The sequence below is a fragment of the Bufo gargarizans genome, chromosome 2 (genome assembly GCF_014858855.1).
Source record: "Bufo gargarizans isolate SCDJY-AF-19 chromosome 2, ASM1485885v1, whole genome shotgun sequence".
Lineage (NCBI taxonomy): Eukaryota > Metazoa > Chordata > Amphibia > Anura > Bufonidae > Bufo > Bufo gargarizans.
The window spans coordinates 570847779-570871972 of NC_058081.1; the positions used below are offsets into that span (position 1 = coordinate 570847779).

Genomic DNA, 24194 nt, shown 5'->3' on the forward strand with positions numbered 1-24194 from the left:
AATTGTACTTCAACCCAGAACAAAAAATGTGCTTTGACGGGCACTAAATAACTTTCCCAGCTACAACAGGACAGCGGTAACGAGAGATTTAGAGGGATTTAAATTTGAGGCCTAGTATTTAGGCGCTGGGTGACAGGTATGGGTTTAGTGACAGAATTAGACTTGGAAATACACAGTAGCGGGTGTGTGTGAAGTTATTCTGAATGACCCAATGTGCACCTTCAATATTATATACCCTTTTTGGGATAGATTTCAAATAGCTCTGATATAGCAGGAACCACTAAATTATGAAATTGCTAAATTGGGAATTGTACTTCAACCCAGAACAAAAAATGTGCTTTGACGGACACTAAATATCTTGCCCAGCAACAACAGTACAGCGGTAACGAGAGATTTAGCGGGATATAAATTTGAGGCCTAGTATTTAGGCGCTGGGTCACCGGTATGGATTTAGTGACAGAATTAGACTTGGAAATGCACAGAAGCGTGTGTGTGAAGTTATTCTGAATGACCCTATGTGCACCTTCAATATTATATACCCTTTTAGGGATAGATTTCAAATAGCTCTGATATAGCAGAAACCACTAAATTATGAAATTGCTAAATTGGGAATTGTACTTCAACCCAGAACAAAAAATGTGCTTTGACGGACACTAAATATCTTGCCCAGCAACAACAGTACAGCGGTGGGTAACGAGAGATTTAGAGGGATTTAAATTTGAGGCCTAGTATTTAGGCGCTGGGTCACCGGTATGGATTTAGTGACAGAATTAGACTTGGAAATGCACAGAAGCGTGTGTGTGAAGTTATTCTGAATGACCCTATGTGCACCTTCAATATTATATACCCTTTTAGGGATAGATTTCAAATAGCTCTGATATAGCAGAAACCACTAAATTATGAAATTGCTAAATTGGGAATTGTACTTCAACCCAGAACAAAAAATGTGCTTTGACGGACACTAAATATCTTGCCCAGCAACAACAGTACAGCGGTGGGTAACGAGAGATTTAGAGGGATTTAAATTTGAGGCCTAGTATTTAGGCGCTGGGTCACCGGTATGGATTTAGTGACAGAATTAGACTTGGAAATGCACAGAAGCGTGTGTGTGAAGTTATTCTGAATGACCCTATGTGCACCTTCAATATTATATACCCTTTTAGGGATAGATTTCAAATAGCTCTGATATAGCAGAAACCACTAAATTATGAAATTGCTAAATTGGGAATTGTACTTCAACCCAGAACAAAAAATGTGCTTTGACGGACACTAAATATCTTGCCCAGCAACAACAGTACAGCGGTGGGTAACGAGAGATTTAGAGGGATTTAAATTTGAGGCCTAGTATTTAGGCGCTGGGTCACCGGTATGGATTTAGTGACAGAATTAGACTTGGAAATGCACAGAAGCGTGTGTGTGAAGTTATTCTGAATGACCCTATGTGCACCTTCAATATTATATACCCTTTTAGGGATAGATTTCAAATAGCTCTGATATAGCAGAAACCACTAAATTATGAAATTGCTAAATTGGGAATTGTACTTCAACCCAGAACAAAAAATGTGCTTTGACGGACACTAAATATCTTGCCCAGCAACAACAGTACAGCGGTGGGTAACGAGAGATTTAGAGGGATTTAAATTTGAGGCCTAGTATTTAGGCGCTGGGTCACCGGTATGGATTTAGTGACAGAATTAGACTTGGAAATGCACAGAAGCGTGTGTGTGAAGTTATTCTGAATGACCCTATGTGCACCTTCAATATTATATACCCTTTTAGGGATAGATTTCAAATAGCTCTGATATAGCAGAAACCACTAAATTATGAAATTGCTAAATTGGGAATTGTACTTCAACCCAGAACAAAAAATGTGCTTTGACGGACACTAAATATCTTGCCCAGCAACAACAGTACAGCGGTGGGTAACGAGAGATTTAGAGGGATTTAAATTTGAGGCCTAGTATTTAGGCGCTGGGTCACCGGTATGGATTTAGTGACAGAATTAGACTTGGAAATGCACAGAAGCGTGTGTGTGAAGTTATTCTGAATGACCCTATGTGCACCTTCAATATTATATACCCTTTTAGGGATAGATTTCAAATAGCTCTGATATAGCAGAAACCACTAAATTATGAAATTGCTAAATTGGGAATTGTACTTCAACCCAGAACAAAAAATGTGCTTTGACGGACACTAAATATCTTGCCCAGCAACAACAGTACAGCGGTAACGAGAGATTTAGAGGGATTTAAATTTGAGGCCTAGTATTTAGGCGCTGGGTGACAGGTATGGGTTTAGTGACAGAATTAGACTTGGAAATACACAGTAGCGGGTGTGTGTGAAGTTATTCTGAATGACCCAATGTGCACCTTCAATATTATATACCCTTTTAGGGATAGATTCCAAATAGCTCTGATATAGCAGGAACCACTAAATTATGAAATTGCTAAATTGGGAATTGTACTTCAACCCAGAACAAAAAATGTGCTTTGACGGACACTAAATATCTTGCCCAGCAACAACAGTACAGCGGTAACGAGAGATTTAGAGGGATTTAAATTTGAGGCCTAGTATTTAGGCGCTGGGTGACAGGTATGGGTTTAGTGACAGAATTAGACTTGGAAATACACAGTAGCGGGTGTGTGTGAAGTTATTCTGAATGACCCAATGTGCACCTTCAATATTATATACCCTTTTAGGGATAGATTCCAAATAGCTCTGATATAGCAGGAACCACTAAATTATGAAATTGCTAAATTGGGAATTGTACTTCAACCCAGAACAAAAAATGTGCTTTGACGGACACTAAATATCTTGCCCAGCAACAACAGTACAGCGGTAACGAGAGATTTAGAGGGATTTAAATTTGAGGCCTAGTATTTAGGCGCTGGGTGACAGGTATGGGTTTAGTGACAGAATTAGACTTGGAAATACACAGTAGCGGGTGTGTGTGAAGTTATTCTGAATGACCCAATGTGCACCTTCAATATTATATACCCTTTTTGGGATAGATTTCAAATAGCTCTGATATAGCAGGAACCACTAAATTATGAAATTGCTAAATTGGGAATTGTATTTCAACCCAGAACAAGAAATGTGCTTGAACGGACACTAAATAACTCGCCCAGCTACAGCACTAGGGACAGATTTAGCTGGATATAAATTTGAGGCCTAGTATTTAGGCGCTGGGTGACCGGTATGGATTTAGTGACAGAATTAGACTGGGATATGGCCAAAAAATAAACAGACTATTGCTGGTTAAATGCACTTGGTGTGACAGCTTCACCCTGATGTAGGCTTTAGCCAAAAAACAACCACACCATTGAGGGTTAAATGCACTTGGTGACAGGCGCAGCTTGCCCCTGATTTTGTATATGGCCAAAAAATGAACAGACTATTGCTGGTTAAATGCACTTGGTGTGACAGCTTCACCCTGATGTAGGCTTTAGCCAAAAAACAACCACACCATTGAGGGTTAAATGCACTTGGTGACAGGCGCAGCTTGCCCCTGATTTTGTATATGGCCAAAAAATGAACAGACTATTGCTGGTTAAATGCACTTGGTGTCACAGCTTCACCCTGATGTAGGCTTTAGCCAAAAAACAACCACACCATTGAGGGTTAAATGCACTTGGTGACAGGCGCAGCTTGCCCCTGATTTTGTATATGGCCAAAAAATGAACAGACTATTGCTGGTTAAATGCACTTGGTGTGACAGCTTCACCCTGATGTAGGCTTTAGCCAAAAAACAACCACACCATTGAGGGTTAAATGCACTTGGTCGCAGCTTGTGCTGGCGCACCACAAGACACAAAATGGCCGCCGATCACCCCAGAAAAATGAGACTGACAAACGGTCTGTGCAGCCTAAAAACAGTGAGCAATTGAGGATCAGCAGCTCAATGATCCACAGCTGCAGATCGATCAGTTAATCAAGTCCTTTGGAGGAGTTAATCTGCCTAATCTCGCCCTACTGTCGCAGCCGCAACCTCTCCCTACGCTAATCAGAGCAGAGTGACGGGCGGCGCTATGTGACTCCAGCTTAAATAGAGGCTGGGTCACATGGTGCTCTGGCCAATCACAGCCATGCCAATAGTAGGCATGGCTGTGATGGCCTCTTGGGGCAAGTAGTATGACGCTTGTTGATTGGCTGCTTTGCAGCCTTTCAAAAAGCGCCAAGAAAGCGTCACAAAAGCGCCAAGAAAGCGACGAACACCGAACCCGAACCCGGACTTTTACGAAAATGTCCGGGTTCGGGTCCGTGTCACGGACACCCCAAAATTCGGTACGAACCCGAACTATACAGTTCGAGTTCGCTCATCCCTAGTTATAATGTTTAGAAGTTTTTGCAATGTTGCATTTGAATGTTATGGCACTTTAAGATACACTGACGGACTTGTGTACAGCACGTCACACAGTGCTTGCATCTGTGATCCCACTATTACGAATCGTATGAGCCACCTCCACTGCTGTGTTTGTTGCACAAGAACTGATAGACCTTGTGATGAACCGACTTGTTGACTCCGATATTTTGCCTGGACGTCCACCTTTTGGCTTTGGAATGGATGGACCTACTTCATTTGGTATTCTTTCAACTGTCATGGCACTCACATGATACAGTTTGGCAACTTTCTTGGCTGAGATACCGCTATCGATGAGCTGGATAACGCGGTTTCTCTTTTCTTGGGAAATCTTCACGGCTGCTTCTGGATTCGAACCAGTGACCTTTTGCTTGGGAATCAACATCAAGTTGTTACATTTTAATATATTTTAAAATGGTTTATTTTGTTAATAAACTTGGCTACCAGGGCCTTACACCAAAGAAAGAGTCTCTACATGTTTTATATGGTTGGGGGGGGATGTGGGGCAACAGCGGGCACACTGAATATTCCATCCTAATAAGTCATAGCCTTGTGCACCGGAGGGGCAGATGATCTCCTACCTACCACATCTATAGATAAGGCCTAAATACATTGTACTAAAAATAGCATGTTCAACTGTAAATAGTGATCCTAATATTTGCTACGTCTTTGTTCACATCTGCAGCCACTAATCTTGCAATAAAAATAATGCAAATCCCAAATTCACTATCATAACCAAACGTAAGTGAGCAAATAAAAAAGTAACTCGATTGATCAGAAAATAGTGTTGAGTAAATAAGATAAGACTTTAGATTTATACATCATCATAAACCACCTGTCAGAACACCACGCTTTACTCGTCTTGTGATTACGTATTGGCCGGCAGAAAGACAATCAAGTCAGAATGGAAAAAACCTTCATGACTTCTATGAGAGTGACTTCTCCCCCTGAGTTTATATAGCCTCTAGATTCCAGAGTTTAAAGTTTGTTTCCTTCATGATAGTGAACTTGCCAATCAATGCTAGGCAACAGCCACCAATGGCCACCATTATAGATCCTATAGTCAGTTTGGGGTTTCTTGGGCCCACCAGAGAAGTGATTCTGAGGGCCAACCCTCTGTCTATACAAAATGTGCCTGTCAAAATTTGATTGTTTATGTAGAATACATCATCAGTAAGACCTTATAGACTATTGTATTAGAGTTTATTATTGCGTCAGAGCGTCAGCGCTTGTAGGCCAGTCTGACGCTGAAAGGACCATTTATACAATAAGTTGTGTATCAGTGACATTGATAGGTAATTATGTCCCCTTACTGTTTCTATTGTGGTCATGCAAATGTTGTAGGTTCTTCTGTAAGCTAACTGTAATTACTATATTTATTGACATATTTATTGACTCTTTTTGCAGGGGTGGCAAAAATGAACCAGAGCCTGAGCAGCCCACTCCCCGAAAGGTGTCCATCAGAAGAATTCACTCAGTAAGTGAGTTTGACCCCGATGTCCTGGATAGTATGCATTCCTTGGGTTGCTTCAGGGATAAAACCAAACTGAAACAAGAACTACAGAATGAAGAGTAAGTATTCATGGCACTCTATGATAAATTAGAAATCTGTTTACGATGTTCTATGAGGCAACCCTGCAAATTGCTATGCCCATAAAGAGAAGGCCTACAGCTAAGGTTGGTCTCATCCACTTCCCATTTTGTGATGTGAACCTGCATAAGGCTCCTTCTCCTCATAGGTACAGCACATACCCCTTCTCTCTCCATAGGGATGAGAAGAAGGAAAACCAGTAAACCAGTTGTTGTCCTTTGTATGGTTGGCACAAACATTTCTGAATGATCTATATAAGTTGACTAATCATATAATGCCACCTAGATACGTATAATGTAACAAGTGATGCTTAATTTTCATGGTGACAACTAGTGATGAGCAAAGTTATGAAAGCTTCGATTCGGCTGCTTCACTGAATTTCACAAAGAAATTCGCTTCATAACTAATTCATCATGAAGCGCATTTCTTTGTAAGTAGCAGGCATAATGAATGGGAACAGCGTTTGCGCAGTCCCCCGTCATTGAACCCCTTAGATGCCACGTTCATCTCTGATCGCTGCATCTGATGCAAAAATGGAGACCAGACGCAAAATCTCACGCAGTGCGTGATGACGTCATCACGCTGGCTGGCATGATGATGTCATAAGTCACCACGCATGAGAATTCTCGCGGGATTTTCAATCAAGATGACCTCGACGGTCTTTTCTTGCTCAAACAGATGCAGTGAGTATGTTTTTTTTTTTTTTTACGCCATTTCAGGGAAAATTGATTTCTTGCCACGAAGCACGAAGAAAATCGCCTTCACGGCGATTTGAATTTTACCTGAAGTTCCACTTCGGATACTTTGATTCGCTCAACCCTAGTGGCAACCTACAGAGTAAGGCCTCATGCACACAGCCGTTGTTTGGGTCCACATCCGAGCCGCCGTTTTTGCGGCTCGGATGCGGACCCGTTCACTTCAATGGGGCCGCAAAAGATGCAGACAGCACTCCGCATCCGATGCTGTCCGCATCCGTTGCACCATTCTGTGGCCCCGCAAAAAAAATATAGCATGTCCTATTCTTGTCCGTTTTGCGGCCAAGAATAGGCATGTCTACAATGGGCCGCCCGTTCCGTTCCGCAAATTGCGGAAGGCACACTGGCGGCTTCTGTTTTTTGCGGATCCGCGGTTTGCGGACCGCAAAAAAACAACGCACGGTCGTGTGCATGTAGCCTAACTATGACTTCATACACTTAAATGTACTGTACTTCATTTGTATATTCTAAATTAGTGTCACCTTGTGTGAAGGGTATTCTTCATTCAGCTATCTACAAGACTTGTTCCGACAAACTGTAATTTGAGTGGAAGACTGCTTAGATGTTCTCTCCCTCTCTCTCTGTGTATATAATTTTACAGTTATTACATTCCTAGAAATGTTCTTGTTTATAACCATTTTAATTGCCAGTACATACTTTTTTCTTTCAGTGAAAACCAAGAGAAGATGATTTATTACCTTCTCTTGGATCGTAAAGAAAGATATCCAAGTTGTGAAGATGAAGACCTCCCTCCCAGGAATGATATAGGTATGGAATCATGGCCATTATAAGCAAATTGTCACTAAGTATTATCCTCAGTATATATAGTGAAACATGAAATAGATGGATATTTGAATTTATGTATAATCTTTGATATTATGGGTAAAATCGTAAGATGTTGATGGAATCTTTTTTTTGTGGGGCATGGAAAAGAAATACCGACCTTGCTTTGTGCACAGTTATAGTGGAACAGGAAAGGCCTTTCCCCAAAGCACTGCAACAAATTTAGAAGCAACAATTGTCTGAAATGTCTTTTTGTGCTGCATTCTTAACATTACCCTTTCCTGGAAATAAGTGGTCTAGCTCAAGCCCTAAGAAACAGTTGCACACCCTTATACCCCCATCACCAAATTTTACAATAGACATTATGGGGGTCATTATCCAGAAATACACCCATATTAGGCATACCTCTCGTGCAGATTGCGGCACAAAGGTTATTTGCGGCGCAATCTACAACTTTTCCCTGCTCACGCCAGATCTTAAAATAGTAGGCGTGGCGGCGTGGGCGGAGAAGGGGACAGACCTAGCGGCCCGTCTCATTAATTATTTTTTGCGCCTGTTTTAGCCGGCGAAAATGGTCTAAATGTAGGACAGCAAGGAAGCTGGCTTACATTTAGACCAGGCATCCTCAAACTGCGGCCCTCCAGCTGTTGTAAAACTACAACTCCCACAATGCCCTGCTGTAGGCTGATACCTGTAGGCTGTTCGGGCATGCTGGGAGTTGTAGTTTTGCAACAGCTGGAGGGCCGCAGTTTGAGGATGACTGATTTAGACCAAAGGTAGATGTGCCGAAGTTATGTAGAGGCCGGCACCTCTTCATAACTTCGGCAGATCCACTGCCAACTAGAGGGGTTATTAAAACCAGCGTCTAAAACGCTGGTCTTAATAAATGACCCATATATATTTTGGGTAAATAGCCTTTTCCAGGCATCCGCAAAGACAGATTAATCCATCAGACACCCAGATAGTCTTTTTTTGAGTCCACTCCATGATAACACATTTCCTCTACTCCAGAGGAAGTAGGGCTCCCGGTGTACACTTGTGCTGATGTCACTTGCAGGGGTAGTTTAAAACCCTCTATTGAGTGATGCATCATAGGATAGGCAATTTTCACGTGCCACATAATTCAGAACTCATGGCCCGCTCTGTGGTCTACCACTTTATAGCTGAGCTTTTGCTACTGCTAGAAGCTTCCACTTGACCATAACATCACTTCCAGCTGACTGCAGCAGATCAGAAATTTCACAAACTGACTTGTGGCACATGAGGCATCCAGTGACAGCGCTGAGCTCTTCAGTCCAACCCATATATCTACCAATGTTTGTCTATGGAGATTGCATGGCTGTGGGCTTGATTTTAGGCGCCTCTTTGCAATAAGTGTAGCTGAAACACCTGAGCTCAATAATTAGGAGGAATGTCCACATACTTTTGTATGTCTTACCTACCGTATGCTCTGGAATCAAAATAAACTACTTTGAATGATTTTATAAAATTGCTTCACAGGGAATTCCAACTTTCAAAATGAATCCTTGTCCATAGTTGTAAAATGCAACTAGAAACATGACTCAAGACTAATAAATTCTAATAAATTCAACAGCTGCTTGTAGTATTGTATATTCCCTGAGCAAGCCCTTCCAGTCCTGCTTTGAATTCTTTATTGTGTGCATATTACCTTTATTAAAAGGATTGGTCACCAGGCACATCTCATCATAGCGGCACATCTATAAGCTAGGCATCAATTTATTTCACATTAAGGGATGATATCAGGAACGTGCAGCGGCTATTTACGGTAATTCACCCATGCAAATGTATTCATGAGAAATACTACTGTGAAAATAATCAAACATGGTACAGTAGAAGCCTTCCTGAATCACTGCTGTATGTCTGTTCATTATCTTATTTGGACTTTTTCGATAGATCCACCTCGTAAAAGAGTTGATTCCCCAATGCTGAACCGACATGGCAAGAGACGCCCCGAGAGAAAGTCTATGGAAGTCTTGAGCGTGACAGATGGTGGTTCACCTGTTCCCGCACGACGGGCTATTGAGATGGCACAACACAGTCAAAGGTATGAGCTGGCCTATATCATAAGTGTGGTTCACAAAATAAGCTTAGCCTTCGTTATGACCAAGTATCTAATAATTGATACAACTGTGAACCCTTTGGTAATGTCCGCTAATGCCGGATCGACATAGCTCTGCCAGGCTGTTTTTTTGCCAGGAACAGCCTGCTGGAACACCTGCCGCGAGTGTGAAACAAGCCTAAACAAACAGTAAAAAAAAAACTAAATTAAAACCCTATAATATACTGTATTTAGGGTACAGACACACGTTCATGTTTCTTGATGCAGTTTTGGAAGCCAAAACCTGGGGTGAAATAAAAAAAAGAGGAGATATCAAATTTGTTGTTTATACATTCTCTACTTTTATGATCCACTCCTGATTTTTGATTCCAAAACTGCATCAAGAAACCTGAATGTGTGGCCACACATTATCCTTGGGTCCCAATTAGCCCTGTGTATACACTGATATGCGTCCATAGTGATGTAACATCATCTGGTCCCATTGCAATGTAGTATCCTTGGGGCTTAGAATATGAATTGGTCTAACACAGACCAGAAGAGAATTCTGATTCAAAGAGAACCTGTCCTCAGTTTAATGCTGCCCGAACCACAGGCAGCATATAATCCCCACGTGACATGAGTTATATTTCCCTCTGAATTGCTACGGCATAATATACGCATGTTTAATATATTCCGGAAATAAAAATCTGTAACAAGAAATCAGGTCTTCTCAAAGAGGTGGATAGTGAAAGGGATCGTCTTCCAAAGTCAGTCTCCTTTAAAAAAAAAAAAAAAGAAGCCAACCTTCTCTAACTCGCTACAATCAACATTTATTGGTGGGGAAGCTGCCACTGCCAAGTGAAGGGTAAAGCTATATTCTAGCTATATAAAGTTATCCCTTATCCACAGGATAAGTAATAACTATTAGATCAGTGGGGGTCCCACCCCTGGGACTCCAGTGATCCTAAAAGCAGGGGCTCAGTACCCCGTAGAGACTCATAAAGTGAACCGACCGTCCAGTTGAGCATGTACGCGGCTGCTCATTTAATTTCTATAGGAGTTCTGAAGATAGCTGTGCGCTGTACTTGGATACCTCCGGAACTCCCATAGAAATAAATGGAGTGGCCGCGTGCATGTGCGACCAGCTGCTCAATTCATTTCATTCTTGTGACTGGTGCAGGTCCAAGCAAGATCCCCACCGATCTAATAGTTATCCCCTAGAGGATAGCTTTATACAAGTGGAATTTAACTATCTAATGCCTGTATACACTGGGTCCACCAGAGGGACTCTCTGGTAGGTTTTATGTTTTATACAGTTGGCATATGGACAGGTCTTGTCCTTGTTAGACAACATCTTAAAGTAAGTTTTTACATATGTTGCTTTACTTTGTACCCATCGTGAGTCCCCGCTCCCCCGTATTATAGGAGCTTAGCTAAGTAGTTAGGGGAGGACTCTGTCATCTGTCTCCAAATGCGATGAGCTTAACTGTGAATACAGCTGTGGGCTATAACAGAAATAAGTAATGCAATGAGACAGGGGCACTCTAATGCGAAGTTCTACATTTCCTAGTCAGAAGCTAGATAAGACCTCATGCACATGTGCCCAGAGCCTACATGGCAGCAGCCTACACCGGTCTTGATAGAGCCCTGCTGGAGGAGGCATGTAATTACATGCTTCATCCGGCAGTCCGCGCAGCAGAATGAAATCTACAGCAGATCAGAGATGCTATACATTTCAGTAATTACTTACTCCAGTTTCTGGCCAATAGCCCCACCTACGCCCAGCCCTCGGTTTGCCCCCTTTACAGAAACTGATGAGGGCGGTGTAAAAACTGCAGTTGCTACTGAAAATGTCACAGTAGTCTCAAAAATAGGTTTCGCAGCATTTTTATACAAAAAGAAAGGCTTAGGGGGAATTATACATTTTTCCCATAGCCTCCATGTCCCATGTATAATAGGTGCCATCCATGCCCAGAATACTATTGTACACATTGTCTCATTTCCCATTTTTCTTGTTGGATTTGTACCTCTGTATGAAATCTGAGGAATACAGCTGTACACTAAAAACCCATTCACTAGTATTCATTTGTATTATGACAAACAAGTAGTCATAAAATGGACACAAGTTATTTATGTTCCTCTAAATTAATAATCTAAAAATCACATATACCGACATTTCATTTATTATCTATTCTAATATTATATCTACGTTTATAGTTAATTGTTTAGGACAAGCATGTCCCTAATATGACATGGGCTCAGATTATATAATATAATAATATACTATATAAATGGCGGTAGAATGGAAGAATAACAGCAATAAGAAGACCAGAGCTCACACTTCTGATGCCATCATTACATTCAGAATACACGATCACATTACTTTTGAGAATACAAGAGGCAATCCCTGATTATATTGTAGGGAAAATGATGTATGGCTTAAAAAGAGAGAGATCATATGAAATTACTAGATGCAGAAGGAATGAGCCGTTTGAAATCATACCACTTGACCTATATATCTATCTGGCTGAAACCTAATCCTTCCAAAACATACAATTTAGAACAGGGCACATAGGGGTCAGCTTCATTGTTCCACATGCAGTAGCTAATAGATCTTTCTTATGTAGGTCCAGATCTGTGAGCGGTGCATCCACTGGTCTCTCCTCCAGCCCTCTCAGCAGTCCAAGGGTAAGTATTAAGAAGGAAATACACGGTTTACAGATGAGATGACAGCAGAATTGGACTGAATACAATTGCATTACCATGCTGGCAGATCACATTATCATTTCCTGGTGCCATACATTACATACACCATCACTAGCCATCATGCACCACTTCAGGCCTAACCTCCTCCAAACCTTATGGGCAGAGCTGTATTTTGCATCATTCATCATTGCTATTCTCAGATATGGTCGTATCATATAGAAAAAGTCTCAAAATATAAATGAAAAACCTTTGTTCTGGATTCCGCTCATCCACTCCTATCCCTCATATTAATATATAGGACATCGATCTGGCATACCCTTGCCCAAGGCTTGCTAAAGTTTTCTTGTCCATGTATTGTTGTCTTTGGAGATTAGTGGTGCTCACGGTGTCTGTGACACGTATTCCTCCACCATTCGTCTATAAACTATATTATTTGGGAGTCTCAGCAGTGCCACATTGGGGTGCTTCATATAGCCTTCAGAATGTTCTTCACCTATTAACTTTTCAAGTATTAATAAGATGTGAGCAGCTGAAATAATCTTAAACATTTGGCATGGTTTAATAATTAGAGTACCCCCATCATTAGTATAGTTAGGTGGAAGTTTTGGATGTTGGGGAAGAGTCTGATGTGTTGGGGTAGAGATTTCCAGATAATGGGAGAGGCACCTTAGAAATCTTGTAGTCAATTGTGTGAAAAACAGATAAGAGGAGAACAGAGAAGGAAGTCCTGTGAGCATCGGAGATTATGTGTGGGGATGTATCGAGAAAGCAGGTCAGAGGTATAAAGAGGGGACAGGTTGTAGATGGCCTTATATGTAGTTGTTATTATTTTAAACTGAAGTCGCTGGGCAGTGGGGATCCAGTGAAAGGCTTGACAGAGGGGGAGGCAGAGGAGAAACTAGGGCAGAGGTGGATTAAGCAGGCAGAAGAGTTGAGAATAGATTGGAGGGAAGTGAAAGTGCTAGATGAGAGGCCACAGAGGAGAATGTTGCAGTAGTCCAGATGGGAGATGATAAGGGAATACACTAGTATTTTAGTTGACTCAGTGAGGAAGGAGCGAACACAAGAGATGTTCTTAAAGAGGACCTTTCATCGGTCCAAACATTGTGAACTAAGTGTCATGACATATACAGCGTTCCTTTCCGTTCTCCCGTTATGTCCTCCCAGGCTGTGAGCTCTGCGGTGCGATTGGCCAGCGCTACAGCCTAGGAGAAGGAGACACCCAGGAGAACAAGGGCAGACTCCACCTACTATAACCAAGTCCCCGAACATACCGGAGGACATAACGGGAGAACGGAGCAGCGCCGCTGTATATGTCATGACACTTAGTTCACAATGTTTGGAACGATGAAGTTGACAGCGCAGGTGGAGGTGAGGGTTTGGATGTGTGGCTTAAAGGATAGGGCAGAATCAAATGTTATCCCCAGAATAACATTTATCCCCAGGTTCTAAAATGTTCCTGTCAAATGCCTCTGTTGTAGCATTAGGTATAAAATGAATTTGTAATACAGAATGCAGAATGGAGAAGTGTCCGGAGAAGAATCCATCAGCATACAGCGCATGCGCAGTTGCGGTTTAAGCTGAGCTCAGTACACCTCACTTCATTACATATGCGCCAGATGCTAGTGGGCTGCTCTCCAGTAATATACATACAGCACACGCAGTGTGATAACTTTATTTAATACCTAATGCTACAACAGAGATGTTCGACAGGATAATATTTGAACAGTAAACCCCAGCATGCTGGCGGTTTAGTGTATAAAAAGTTTAACTCAATTTAGCTTTGTTAGAGATGTGACTTACCTTATACATGTTATACGATACTACATTGGTCAAATATATTCTGGAACGAGCCCCAATATCTGGAAAAATCTGGTGAACAGTAGACATCTTTAGACAGGGCAAATGTCCTTTATTCAAATTAATCACAATTCAATGTGTACTAATAGAGAGTATTTCCACACAAATGAAAAATGTACAAGTACAAAAATCCTATTGAATTGAAAGTTTTCCCATATATTTGAGAACTGGCTTTGATGAAAGTTTATAGCGGTTACACATATTATACACATTAGTCCTGCCACATTGTTCCATCTCATTGTCAAACATCAATGCCCACTGGGCACTTTTCTGTCCCCCCTTGCCAGAGTCCCGTATTCACTTTCTCCCCCTCGCCGCTGGAAGCCACTGATGGGGAGGACCCCCGTGCCATCTGGCAATCCAAAGCTGCTCACCGTCAGCCTGACCCGAAGACCCAAACGTTGCCTGCTAAGACCAGCCTGGGAGAGAAGCCCCTCCACACCATTAAATCTAATCCCTTACCAATTACCATGACTGCTTCCTCCCCACCGCATGACTCCTCAACTTCACCTCATCGTTCCCCATTATCCCCTCCTTTCTTCCCTTCCTCACTACCCGCTCGTTTTTTCCCTGGTACTAAATCCACCACCAAATCTATCCCTTTGCCGCAGGTGACCCCTCACCCTTCTCCCCGAGGTAGTCCCCTCCCTACCCCGCTGGGCACCCCAGTGCATACGCCCAAGGACAGCCCGACTGGGACGCCCAGTGGCACCCCTCCCTCAAGTCCAGGTGTTGGTGGGGTGGCTTGGAAGACACGACTCAACTCTATCAAGAATAGCTTCCTGGGTTCCCCACGTTTCCACCGTCGGAAATTGCAAGGTAGGTTTTGTTTCGTTTTTCTATATATGAGTGCCCTCTAGTGGCTTTAGTGTTAAGATCACTTTATCAAAATGGCTGCAATTGTATGTATTTTTCAAGTGACATGGAAATTATTCCTTTCTCGTTACCAAGTGCTAAACCATTGAAATGTCATATCCATGAGCCCTTTTTCCTTTCTGGAAAGCATAGACACATAACCAACAGACAACAGGGTGCATTCAGGCTCATTTTTCAGATATCAAAACCATAAATGGTCAGCTAATACCAATGAATGCAGTCATTTGTGGAAAGACATATATATTAATATGGACTATTTTAGAGAAAAACACCAAACCATAGGAGGTTTAACCTTTTAGCAGGGAGTGCTCATTGCACTTAATGCTAGGATCTATAAAACTGTGTAAAGAAAATATTTATTTTAACTGGATATTCCTATTTATTTTTATTTATTTACTTTATACATTTATATAGCGCTTTACAGACATTAGCATCGGGTTGTCCCCAATGGGGCTCACAATCCAATTCCCTATCATTATGTCTTTGGAGTGTGGGAGGAAAGAGGAGAACCCGGAGGAAACCCACACAAACACGGGGTCATACAAACTATGCAGTTGTTGTCCTTGGATTCAGATTTGAACCTAGGACCCTTACGTATTTATGGCATATAGCATCACCTTCTCTCTATTATACTGTATGGTGACTGCAGTGGCCTGAAATTGGTAAATGGGACTCAGTATCTGAGGTAAAGATGAGGGTCCCAGAGGTATGATCTGCACATAAGGATGTGTTCACACAAATGTACTACAAGATCTGTCATCATTCCATGGGGCTAATCAGAAACTGCAGAAAGAAGTAGCATGATAATTATTACCAAGGCTGATTTTTTTTCAAAGATCCACACAGAAATTTCCCATGGTATGAACAGTGATGAGAAAACCCAATTTACATGCATGTTATGTAGAATCGCCAGCTTAAAAGCAGATTTTTGTGCAGAATCTAAACCAAATGTGCATCAATACTTGTGAACTGACCCTAACCGTAATTTTGATCAGTTTGATCAGTGGGATCCCTAAGATCGCTAAATTGCTTCTTCTGTTTCTGACATAGATTCACTGAATTTTCCATCAGCCACCATTAGGGAAAGCTCAGTGCAAAGAGAGTATTTATAATGTCTGTTTCAAGACCAGTGTAAAATGTATCAGTGCAGATTTATCAGTGTATTTATTATGTCTGTTGTAAAAACATTGAGAAATACAGTGTTCAGTAAAAACACCATATAATGAACCACCTTTTCCACTTTTTCTGATGAGTGAGGCGGAGGGCAACCGCTTTTTTATTAGAATTTTTTTCATAAAAATGATTTCCTTTTAATAGAAGAACGTAAATTCATCAGAACTGGACTTTGTTTTCCGTCCTGCATAACAGAAACCAGACAGATCCGTTATGCTTACCCATAGACTTCTGTCATGACAGATCAAAATGGAATGCCTCTTAAAGGCTTCCGTTTTGATTTCCGTCTTATGGATTCCGTTATAATCTGTTATAACCATATTATAACGGAAAAGAATAACGGAATGCATAATGGTGATGTAAACCCGGCCTAAGTTTCTTAAAGTGGACCTCTCTGCACAGTTTTTCTGGAATATTTTTTCTTTAAAACTCTGCGTTGTGCTCTTCTTCTGTTATTCCTTCAGGAAAAATATGAATAAAGTGTGAACTGCATGTTACCATTCCCTTTGTCACTATACAGTGTGAGACTGTGCTGACAGTGCCAGTGTTGGGACTCACCCCATTGACAAGGGAAATGGTAATGCCCAGTTTTTATGTATTCATATTATATCTTAACGTGACCCTCTGGTTCAAGAAAAAAAAATCACATTAACTGTGGAATCAACAGAAAGCTTACCTGGCCTCCTCCTTTTTTCGTCTTTTGAGCTCCAGATCTGCCAACTTTTGGAAACCTCTACTGCCATCCAAGATGGCCGCACTCCTTCTCAGAGTTTTTGATGCACACTTTCATGCATTTGGGAGTCCAAGCCACTTCCTGATACTCTTGGATTGGTCAACACTTCTCATGTGAACAGCTATGGCCAATCCAAGAGCAGGGCTGGACTAGCAAAAGAGTGCCTTGGACTACCGATGCACAGTGTGGATCAGGTAGTTTGAGAAGAAGTGTGGTCATCTTGATTGACTAAAGAGAAGCTTGGGAATTGGTGGATCTACAGCTGAAAGATCTAAAACATGTTCTGTTTGTTCCCCAGTTCATGTGATTTTTTTTTTCTTGAACTGGAGGTTCGATTTATCTACTGATTTCTAATTAACTCTACATCTTTTTTGGTCAGTACCGACACCAGAAGAAATGTCAAGTCTCACTCCAGAGTCTTCACCGGAGTGAGTATCAGTTTTTTTTACTTGTTGTATTATTTATTTTGCTTTCATATGTAGTAAAATACACGAAGATTTTTTTCATCCTCTGTTGAATTGCCCTGAATCCACTTACTTATATAGGTGTTTTCAATCATCTAACCTTTCTCCGATTCCTATTGCTCCTAGGCTTGCCAAAAAGTCTTGGTTCGGAAACTTCATCAACCTAGATAAAGAAGAGCAGATATTTGTGGTGATTAAAGATAAACCTCTCAGCTCCATAAAAGCTGACATAGTCCACGCTTTTCTCTCAGTAAGTAAAGATCAGCCAGGCTTTCTTTGATATCAGGCTTGGAACTTCTGCAGCTACCCTTGTGGGTTAGTATAAAGCGACGTGGTTGTAAAATGTGAGCTTTTCATTGGTTATTTGGAAACCGTCAATGAGCTGTTTACAGATCTGGTACGGAACGGCACAGCATAGAAATGTCCTAATGCAAGTATTACGTATTCATGTCAGGCCTGTTGTGATGTTGATTTTTTGGTGAACATTGAGCATTCATGCCTTATTGAAGATGGTTCTCCTTTGTATTACCATACTTTCACATTTGCTGTAGCCAAAATAACCCAAAGGTAGCACTTGTCTTTAAATGTGTATGTTTTCAACATCATTTTATAGTTTATTGAACTTGATCAAAAGAATGTGACCAGATCAGACACTGGTTCACCAAAAATATGAATACACACATATAGTATGAATTCATTCTTTATTGTTTAAAAAAAGGGGGATCAATACATAATATAACAAAATGCATACAGTGGTAGCAGTGCAGGACAGTACTGCGACAAGTACCCCCTCTGTGGGCAGGGTGGATTTATACCTGTCGCAGTACTGTCCTGCACTGCTACCACTGTATGCATTTTGTTATATTATGTATTGATCACCCTTATTTTTATACAATAAAGAATGAATTTATACTATATGTGTGTATTAATATTTCTGGTGAACTGTTGTCTAGTGACACACATATTGAACTATTGGTATTTTGATATTGGTTGTTTCAGAGCAGACACTGAACAAGCTATTTGTAGGGAAAAAAGCAGACTCATTTTTCCAATCTCATACAATTGTTAAAGGCTATGATCACTTTGGAACCAATTTTTTATGATTGCATCTTACTTATTCTATGCTAAAAACATTTTTTCAGTTTGTCTTCATCAAAAATTTTCAACAGTTTTGTTCTACAGCGTTAACTTTCAGTCAATTTGCTTTCGGTTTCACACAGAACCCGTCAGGTTGCTTCTCTGACGGCTCGTTGTATAGCCCATAAACACTCATTATGGCAACTTTTTTATCAAACTGATTAAAATGTGGCTTAAATGACTGTTTATAAGCTGACAGAATTTTTCATGTATATAAGGTCTATACATCAAGCCATCAGAGCAGCTGCCTGACGGGTTCAGTGTGAAAGTGAAAGCAAATACTCTGCAGAAAGACTGAACCTTAAACCTATAGAATAAAGACTCTTAAAAATGTTTAATAAAGACCAACCGAAAAATGATTTTTAGACGACCAAAATGAGTAAAGTGCAATCGTAAAAATTTTTGCCCAATGGTGTTCATAGCCTTTAAAGGGGTGCACCAGATTTCTTTTTTACATTTAAAAATTTGGCCCCATGCCAGTGGAGAAAACCGTACTCACTTGCTCCCTGACGCTCAATTCCTGCTCACTAGCTCTCTTAGGGCCCATTCAGACGGCCCTATGAACGGGTCGGCACCTGTTACACAATTTTGCGGAACTGGTGTGGACCCCTTCAATTCAATGGGGCTGCAAAAGATGTGGACAGCACACGGTGTGCTGTCCGCATCCGTGGTTCTGTTCCACGGCTCCGCTGAAAGGATAGGGCATGTCCTATTCTTGTCTGCAATAGGCATTTTCTATTATGGTTGCGACCATGTGCGGTCCACAAACTGCCGTCTGAATGAGGACCTTAATGGCACACGGGACCCTGTCCGTCCATGCGGTAGTTGACAGACATGGCTCTGAAGTCCATTGAAGAGAGGCAGGGAGCTAGAAGCGAGTGGCAGGAAGCAGGTGAGTATGGATTTCTCCATAGCTACTGGCTGGGTGGCAAATTTAATAAAACCTAGACACCCCCTTTAAGGACCATGACTGCAAAGAAGGTAGTGGCTGGCAGCCTTACTCAGCAATGCAGGCTTGACCATTATTGGTAGTATGCTGTTATATTATGCTACGATTTGCAGTTCATCATCAACTTGACTGTCTATTCTAGTTTATACCAGGTCGGCTGATTTTCTAAATTTTGTCTCCTTCAGATCCCAAGTTTAAGTCACAGCGTGATCTCTCAGACCAGCTTCAGAGCAGAGTACAAATCATCAGGGGGCCCATCTGTATTTCAGAAACCTGTCAAATTCCAGGTGGACATAAGTTACTCGGAGGGAGCTGAGGCACAAAAAGAGAATGGCATTTACTCTGTGACCTTCACTCTAATATCAGGTATACCAGGCGCGTTTACACGGGCCAACAGCTTGTTATTTCAAGGGAGGGTGAATGAATCTAACAGAACGCCACTCATGGCGTGTATTCGGCTGCATGTGTGTGCCGGTCTCTTCTGTAGGGAATGACATCAGACTTGACTCCAATGAGAGGCATTAGATAAGCTGAGCTGTCAATCAACATTCTACGCTTTGGCATTGTGGAACATCGTGTGACATGGTTACATCAGGCAGAGCATTGATTGACAGCACCCATTCTGATGGACATGTGTCCTCCCATGATGGCACAACCCTTGGGGGAAGATGCACCCTTGTCACCAAGGACATTCATTACAGAGACATTTTTTTTACATTACATTTTGGAATTTTACAATTTACACTCTACAATTACATTAATTACCATACATACAGACCTGTAAGGCCCCTTTCACACGGGCGAGATTTCCGCGCGAGTGCAATGCGTGAGGTGAACGCATTGCACCCGCACTGAATCCGGACCCATTCATTTCTATGGGACTGTGCACATGAGTGGGAATTTTCACGCATCACTTGTGCGCTGCGTGAAAATCGCAGCATGTTCTATATTGTGTGTTTTTTTCACGCAACTGCAGGCCCCATAGAAGTGAATAGGGGTGCGTGATAATCGCAAGCATCCGCAAGCAAGTGTGGATGCGGTGCGATTTTCACGCATGGTTGCTAGGAGACGATCAGGATGGAGACCCGATCATTATTATTTTCCCTTATAACATGGTTATAAGGGAAAATAATTGCATTCTTAATACAGAATGCATAGTATAATAGGGCTGGAGGGGCTAAAAAAATTATAATATTAATCCACTTGTTCGCGCAGCCCGGCATCTCTTCTTTCTTCTTCTTTGCTGTGCAGGAGGAAAAGGATCTGTGGTGACATCACTGCGCTCATCACATGGTCCGTCACATGATCCATCACCATTTTTCCGCAACGCACCCGCATCTTATCCGGCCCAAATCCATGACGCCTGTGTGAAAGAGGCCTAAGAGGCATTGTGCAGCAGGACACCAGGGTCCATATGCCAGGAAATCCATATGTGAAAGTGCATCAGTATGAATGCATAGTACAGGATGCAGCTGCTGTCCACCTAACCTTGTCACAGGAAAAGCTGCTGGAAAACAAAGGGTCTCTTGTGAGACCAAAAGGTGTATACAGGTATATGCTACAGAAGCTGCATGTATACAGTATGTCCACCCCTGATGGGAAGGTGGACAGCAGCTCTACTGTCTGTTCATAGTACTGCTGTATACCGTGACACTAACAGCAGGGGGAGCCATAGAGCACAGCATTCCAGCACCATCCTCATTCTCTTTGTTCTGGATTTCACCTCTAAGGCTTCATGCACATCAGGGGAGGGCTGGCAGCCTTAGTCCTGGGGGGAAAATCCAGTCAAGTGGCCCATTTTAGCCCCGCCCATTATTAAAGCCCCCCCTACATGTAATAGGCCACTCCCAACAAACACTGTACAGCTGACATCCTATAGTTGAGGCCTGTCTCTACACATCATATGGAGAGGGGGGGGGGTCTGTCCTGGCTGCACTGCCTGCTTCACATCATAAATAAACAGCAGGCTACAGCCAGGAAGCTCCTCCCTCCCCAGACCCTGCTCAAGGCCCGTGGTTCCCCCCACCATCTGCCACCCGCCCGTGGCCTGCTGCCCCCCTTGACCGTCCTCACCCAGCTCTGAATCCTCCTTCTGCAAATGGCAGGGGGGAGGAGCCGGAGCATCTCCTCTCCTACATAGCGCCACATACCTCTTACATCCAGTGATGTCACCTTTGTTGTAGACGTTCTCTTTCTTTATCTTCTCCATTCAGACCAGACCGCCATGATGATTTTTCAGCCATCTCCCGTCTCTGCAGAGATTAACAAACAGACATTTCCATCATCTTCACATCTTCTGAACACCCTTTCCTGCCACCCCCAATACTGTGCCCGCTGTGCCCCCAATACTATACTGCAGAAACAGTCCCCCTGGAAATACTACTACCACACAGATAGTGTCCCCAATACTGTGCCCGCTGTGCCCCCAATACTATACTGCAGAAACAGTCCCCCTGAAAATACTACTACCACACAGATAGTGCCCCCAATACTGTGCCAGCTGTGCCTCCAATACTATACTGCAGAAACAGTCCCCCTGGGAATACTACTACTACACAGATAGTGCCCCAATACTGTGCCCGCTGTGCCCCCAATACTATACTGCAGAAACAGTCCCCCTGGAAATACTACTACCACACAAATAGTGCTCCAATACTGTGCCCGCTGTGCTCCCCAATACTATACTGCAGAAGCAGTCCCCCTGGAAATACTACTACCACACAGATAGTGCCCCAATACTGTGCCCGCTGTGCCCCCAATATTATACTGCAGAAACAGTCCCCCAGGAAATATTACTACCACACAGATAGTGCCCCCAATACTGTGCCCGCTGTGCCCCCAATACTATACTGCAGAAACAGTCACCCTGGAAATACTACTACCACACAGATAGTGCCCCCTTCAACAATTATTGGCACACAGTGCTCTAAAAAAATAACTGCGCCCAGACACTAATAGTATAAAGATAATGTCCCCCAAAAATAATTGTGCTAAGCTGATACTATGCCAGGGTGCCCCCCAAAGTAACAGTGCTCCCCAAAATCCCACCAATATAAATAATTCTCTGCCAGAGCACACCTAGTAGTAATAATGCCCCTTTAGTGCCCTAGTAATCATGTTCCTCATAGGCCCCCTAGTAGTAGTAAAGCTCCCCATACGACCCCCTAGTAGTACTAATTCTCCCTATAATATGACAGTACATGAAATACCCCCGCTTAGTGCCCGCAGTTGAGCTAATGTCTCCATAATGTATGCCAGTATAAAATACCCCTATATAGTGCCCCAGTAAATGCCCTCATAGTGCTCCTCTCCCCCTTCCCCATAGTGTCCCCCATAATATGCCAGTAAAAAATGCCCCTTCTTAGTGCCCCAGCAGATGCCCCTATAGTGCTCCTCTCCCCACAATGTGCCAGTAAAAAAATGCCCCTTCTTAGTGCCACCATATGCCCCAATAGTGCTCCACTCCCCCATAGTGCCCCCAAATAATGCCCCATAGTGCCGCTCTCCCCTATAGTGCCTCCCATAATGTGCCAGTAAAAAATGCCCCCTTAGTGCCACCAAATGCCATAGTGCCCCCCATAATCTTCCAATACAAAAGGCCCCTTTAGAGCCCCCACTTCCCCATAGTGCCCCCAAATAATGCCCCTATAGTAACACCAGATGCCCCATAGTGCTGCTCTCCCCTATAGTGCCCCCAGAATGTGCCAATAATTTAAAAAAAAAGCCACTTTAGAGCCCCAAGATACCCCCATAGTGCCCCTCTCCCCCATGGTGCCCCCCCATAATGTTCCAGTAAGAAATGCCCCCATAGTGCCAGCTCCTCCAATAGTGCTGGCTCCCCTCATAGTGTAAGGCCCCCCATAGTGCCAGCTCCCCCCCATAGTGCCAGCTCCCCCCCATAGTGCCAGCTTCCCCCCATAGTGCCAGCTCCTCCCCCATAGTGCCAGCTCCCCCCCATAGTGCCAGCCCCCTTCATAGTGCTAGCTCCCCCATAGTGCTAGCTCCCCCATAGTGCTAGCTCCCCCATAGTGCCAGATCCCTATAGTGCCAGATCCCCCCAATAGTGCCAGATACCCCCAAATAGTGCCAGATCCCCCCAGTGTCAGCCCCCTATATTGCTAGCTCCCCCATAGTGCCAGCCCCCCTATAGTGCAAGCCCCCCATAGTGCCAGATCCCCCTAATAGTGCCAGATCCCCCCATAGTGTCAGCCCCCTTATAGTGCCAGCCCCCCCATAGTGCTATCTCCCCCATAGTGCTATCTCCCCCATAGTGCCAGCCCCCCTATAGTGCAAGCCCCCCATAGTGCCAGATCCCCCCCAATAGTGCCAACCCCCTTATAGTGCCAGCCCCCCTATAGTGCAAGCCCCCCTATAGTGCCAGATCCCCCCTATAGTGCCAGATCCCCCCGGCCCAGCCCGCCCCTGATGCACATGGCCGTGTCTACAAACAACAGATCTGCAAAATATAGATACCTTCCATGTGCATTCAGTGTTTTCTCACTCCCCTCAAAAGAACAGGCCGTTCTTGTCTGCGGTAGGATTGGTCTAAAGATCTGAAAAAAATATGCATGGCCCCATACAAATGAATGGGTCGTTGTGCTAGCCGCAAAAAATGCAGATAGCACACAGATGAAAAGTACGGTTGTGTGCATGAAGCATAAGGCCTCTTTCACACTTCAGTGTTTGGTCAGTGAATTCCATCAGTGATTTGTAGGCAAAAAACATGTGCGGGTCAAAACCACAGAACA

The 24194-nt window shown here is 42.9% G+C and overlaps 1 protein-coding gene across 1 annotated transcript in view; it reads left to right on the forward strand.

Annotated features, from left to right (window-relative positions):
- Positions 1–24194, forward strand: part of BRSK1 (BR serine/threonine kinase 1) — a 343661-nt gene that overhangs the window by 308424 nt on the left and 11043 nt on the right. Inside the window, exons 10-17 of the mRNA XM_044278206.1 lie at positions 5768–5932; positions 7377–7474; positions 9404–9554; positions 12176–12236; positions 14402–14933; positions 17276–17324; positions 17487–17610; positions 19632–19812. Coding sequence (XP_044134141.1) covers positions 5768–5932; positions 7377–7474; positions 9404–9554; positions 12176–12236; positions 14402–14933; positions 17276–17324; positions 17487–17610; positions 19632–19812 — 1361 coding nt within the window. The remainder of the gene's footprint in view (positions 1–5767; positions 5933–7376; positions 7475–9403; positions 9555–12175; positions 12237–14401; positions 14934–17275; positions 17325–17486; positions 17611–19631; positions 19813–24194) is intronic.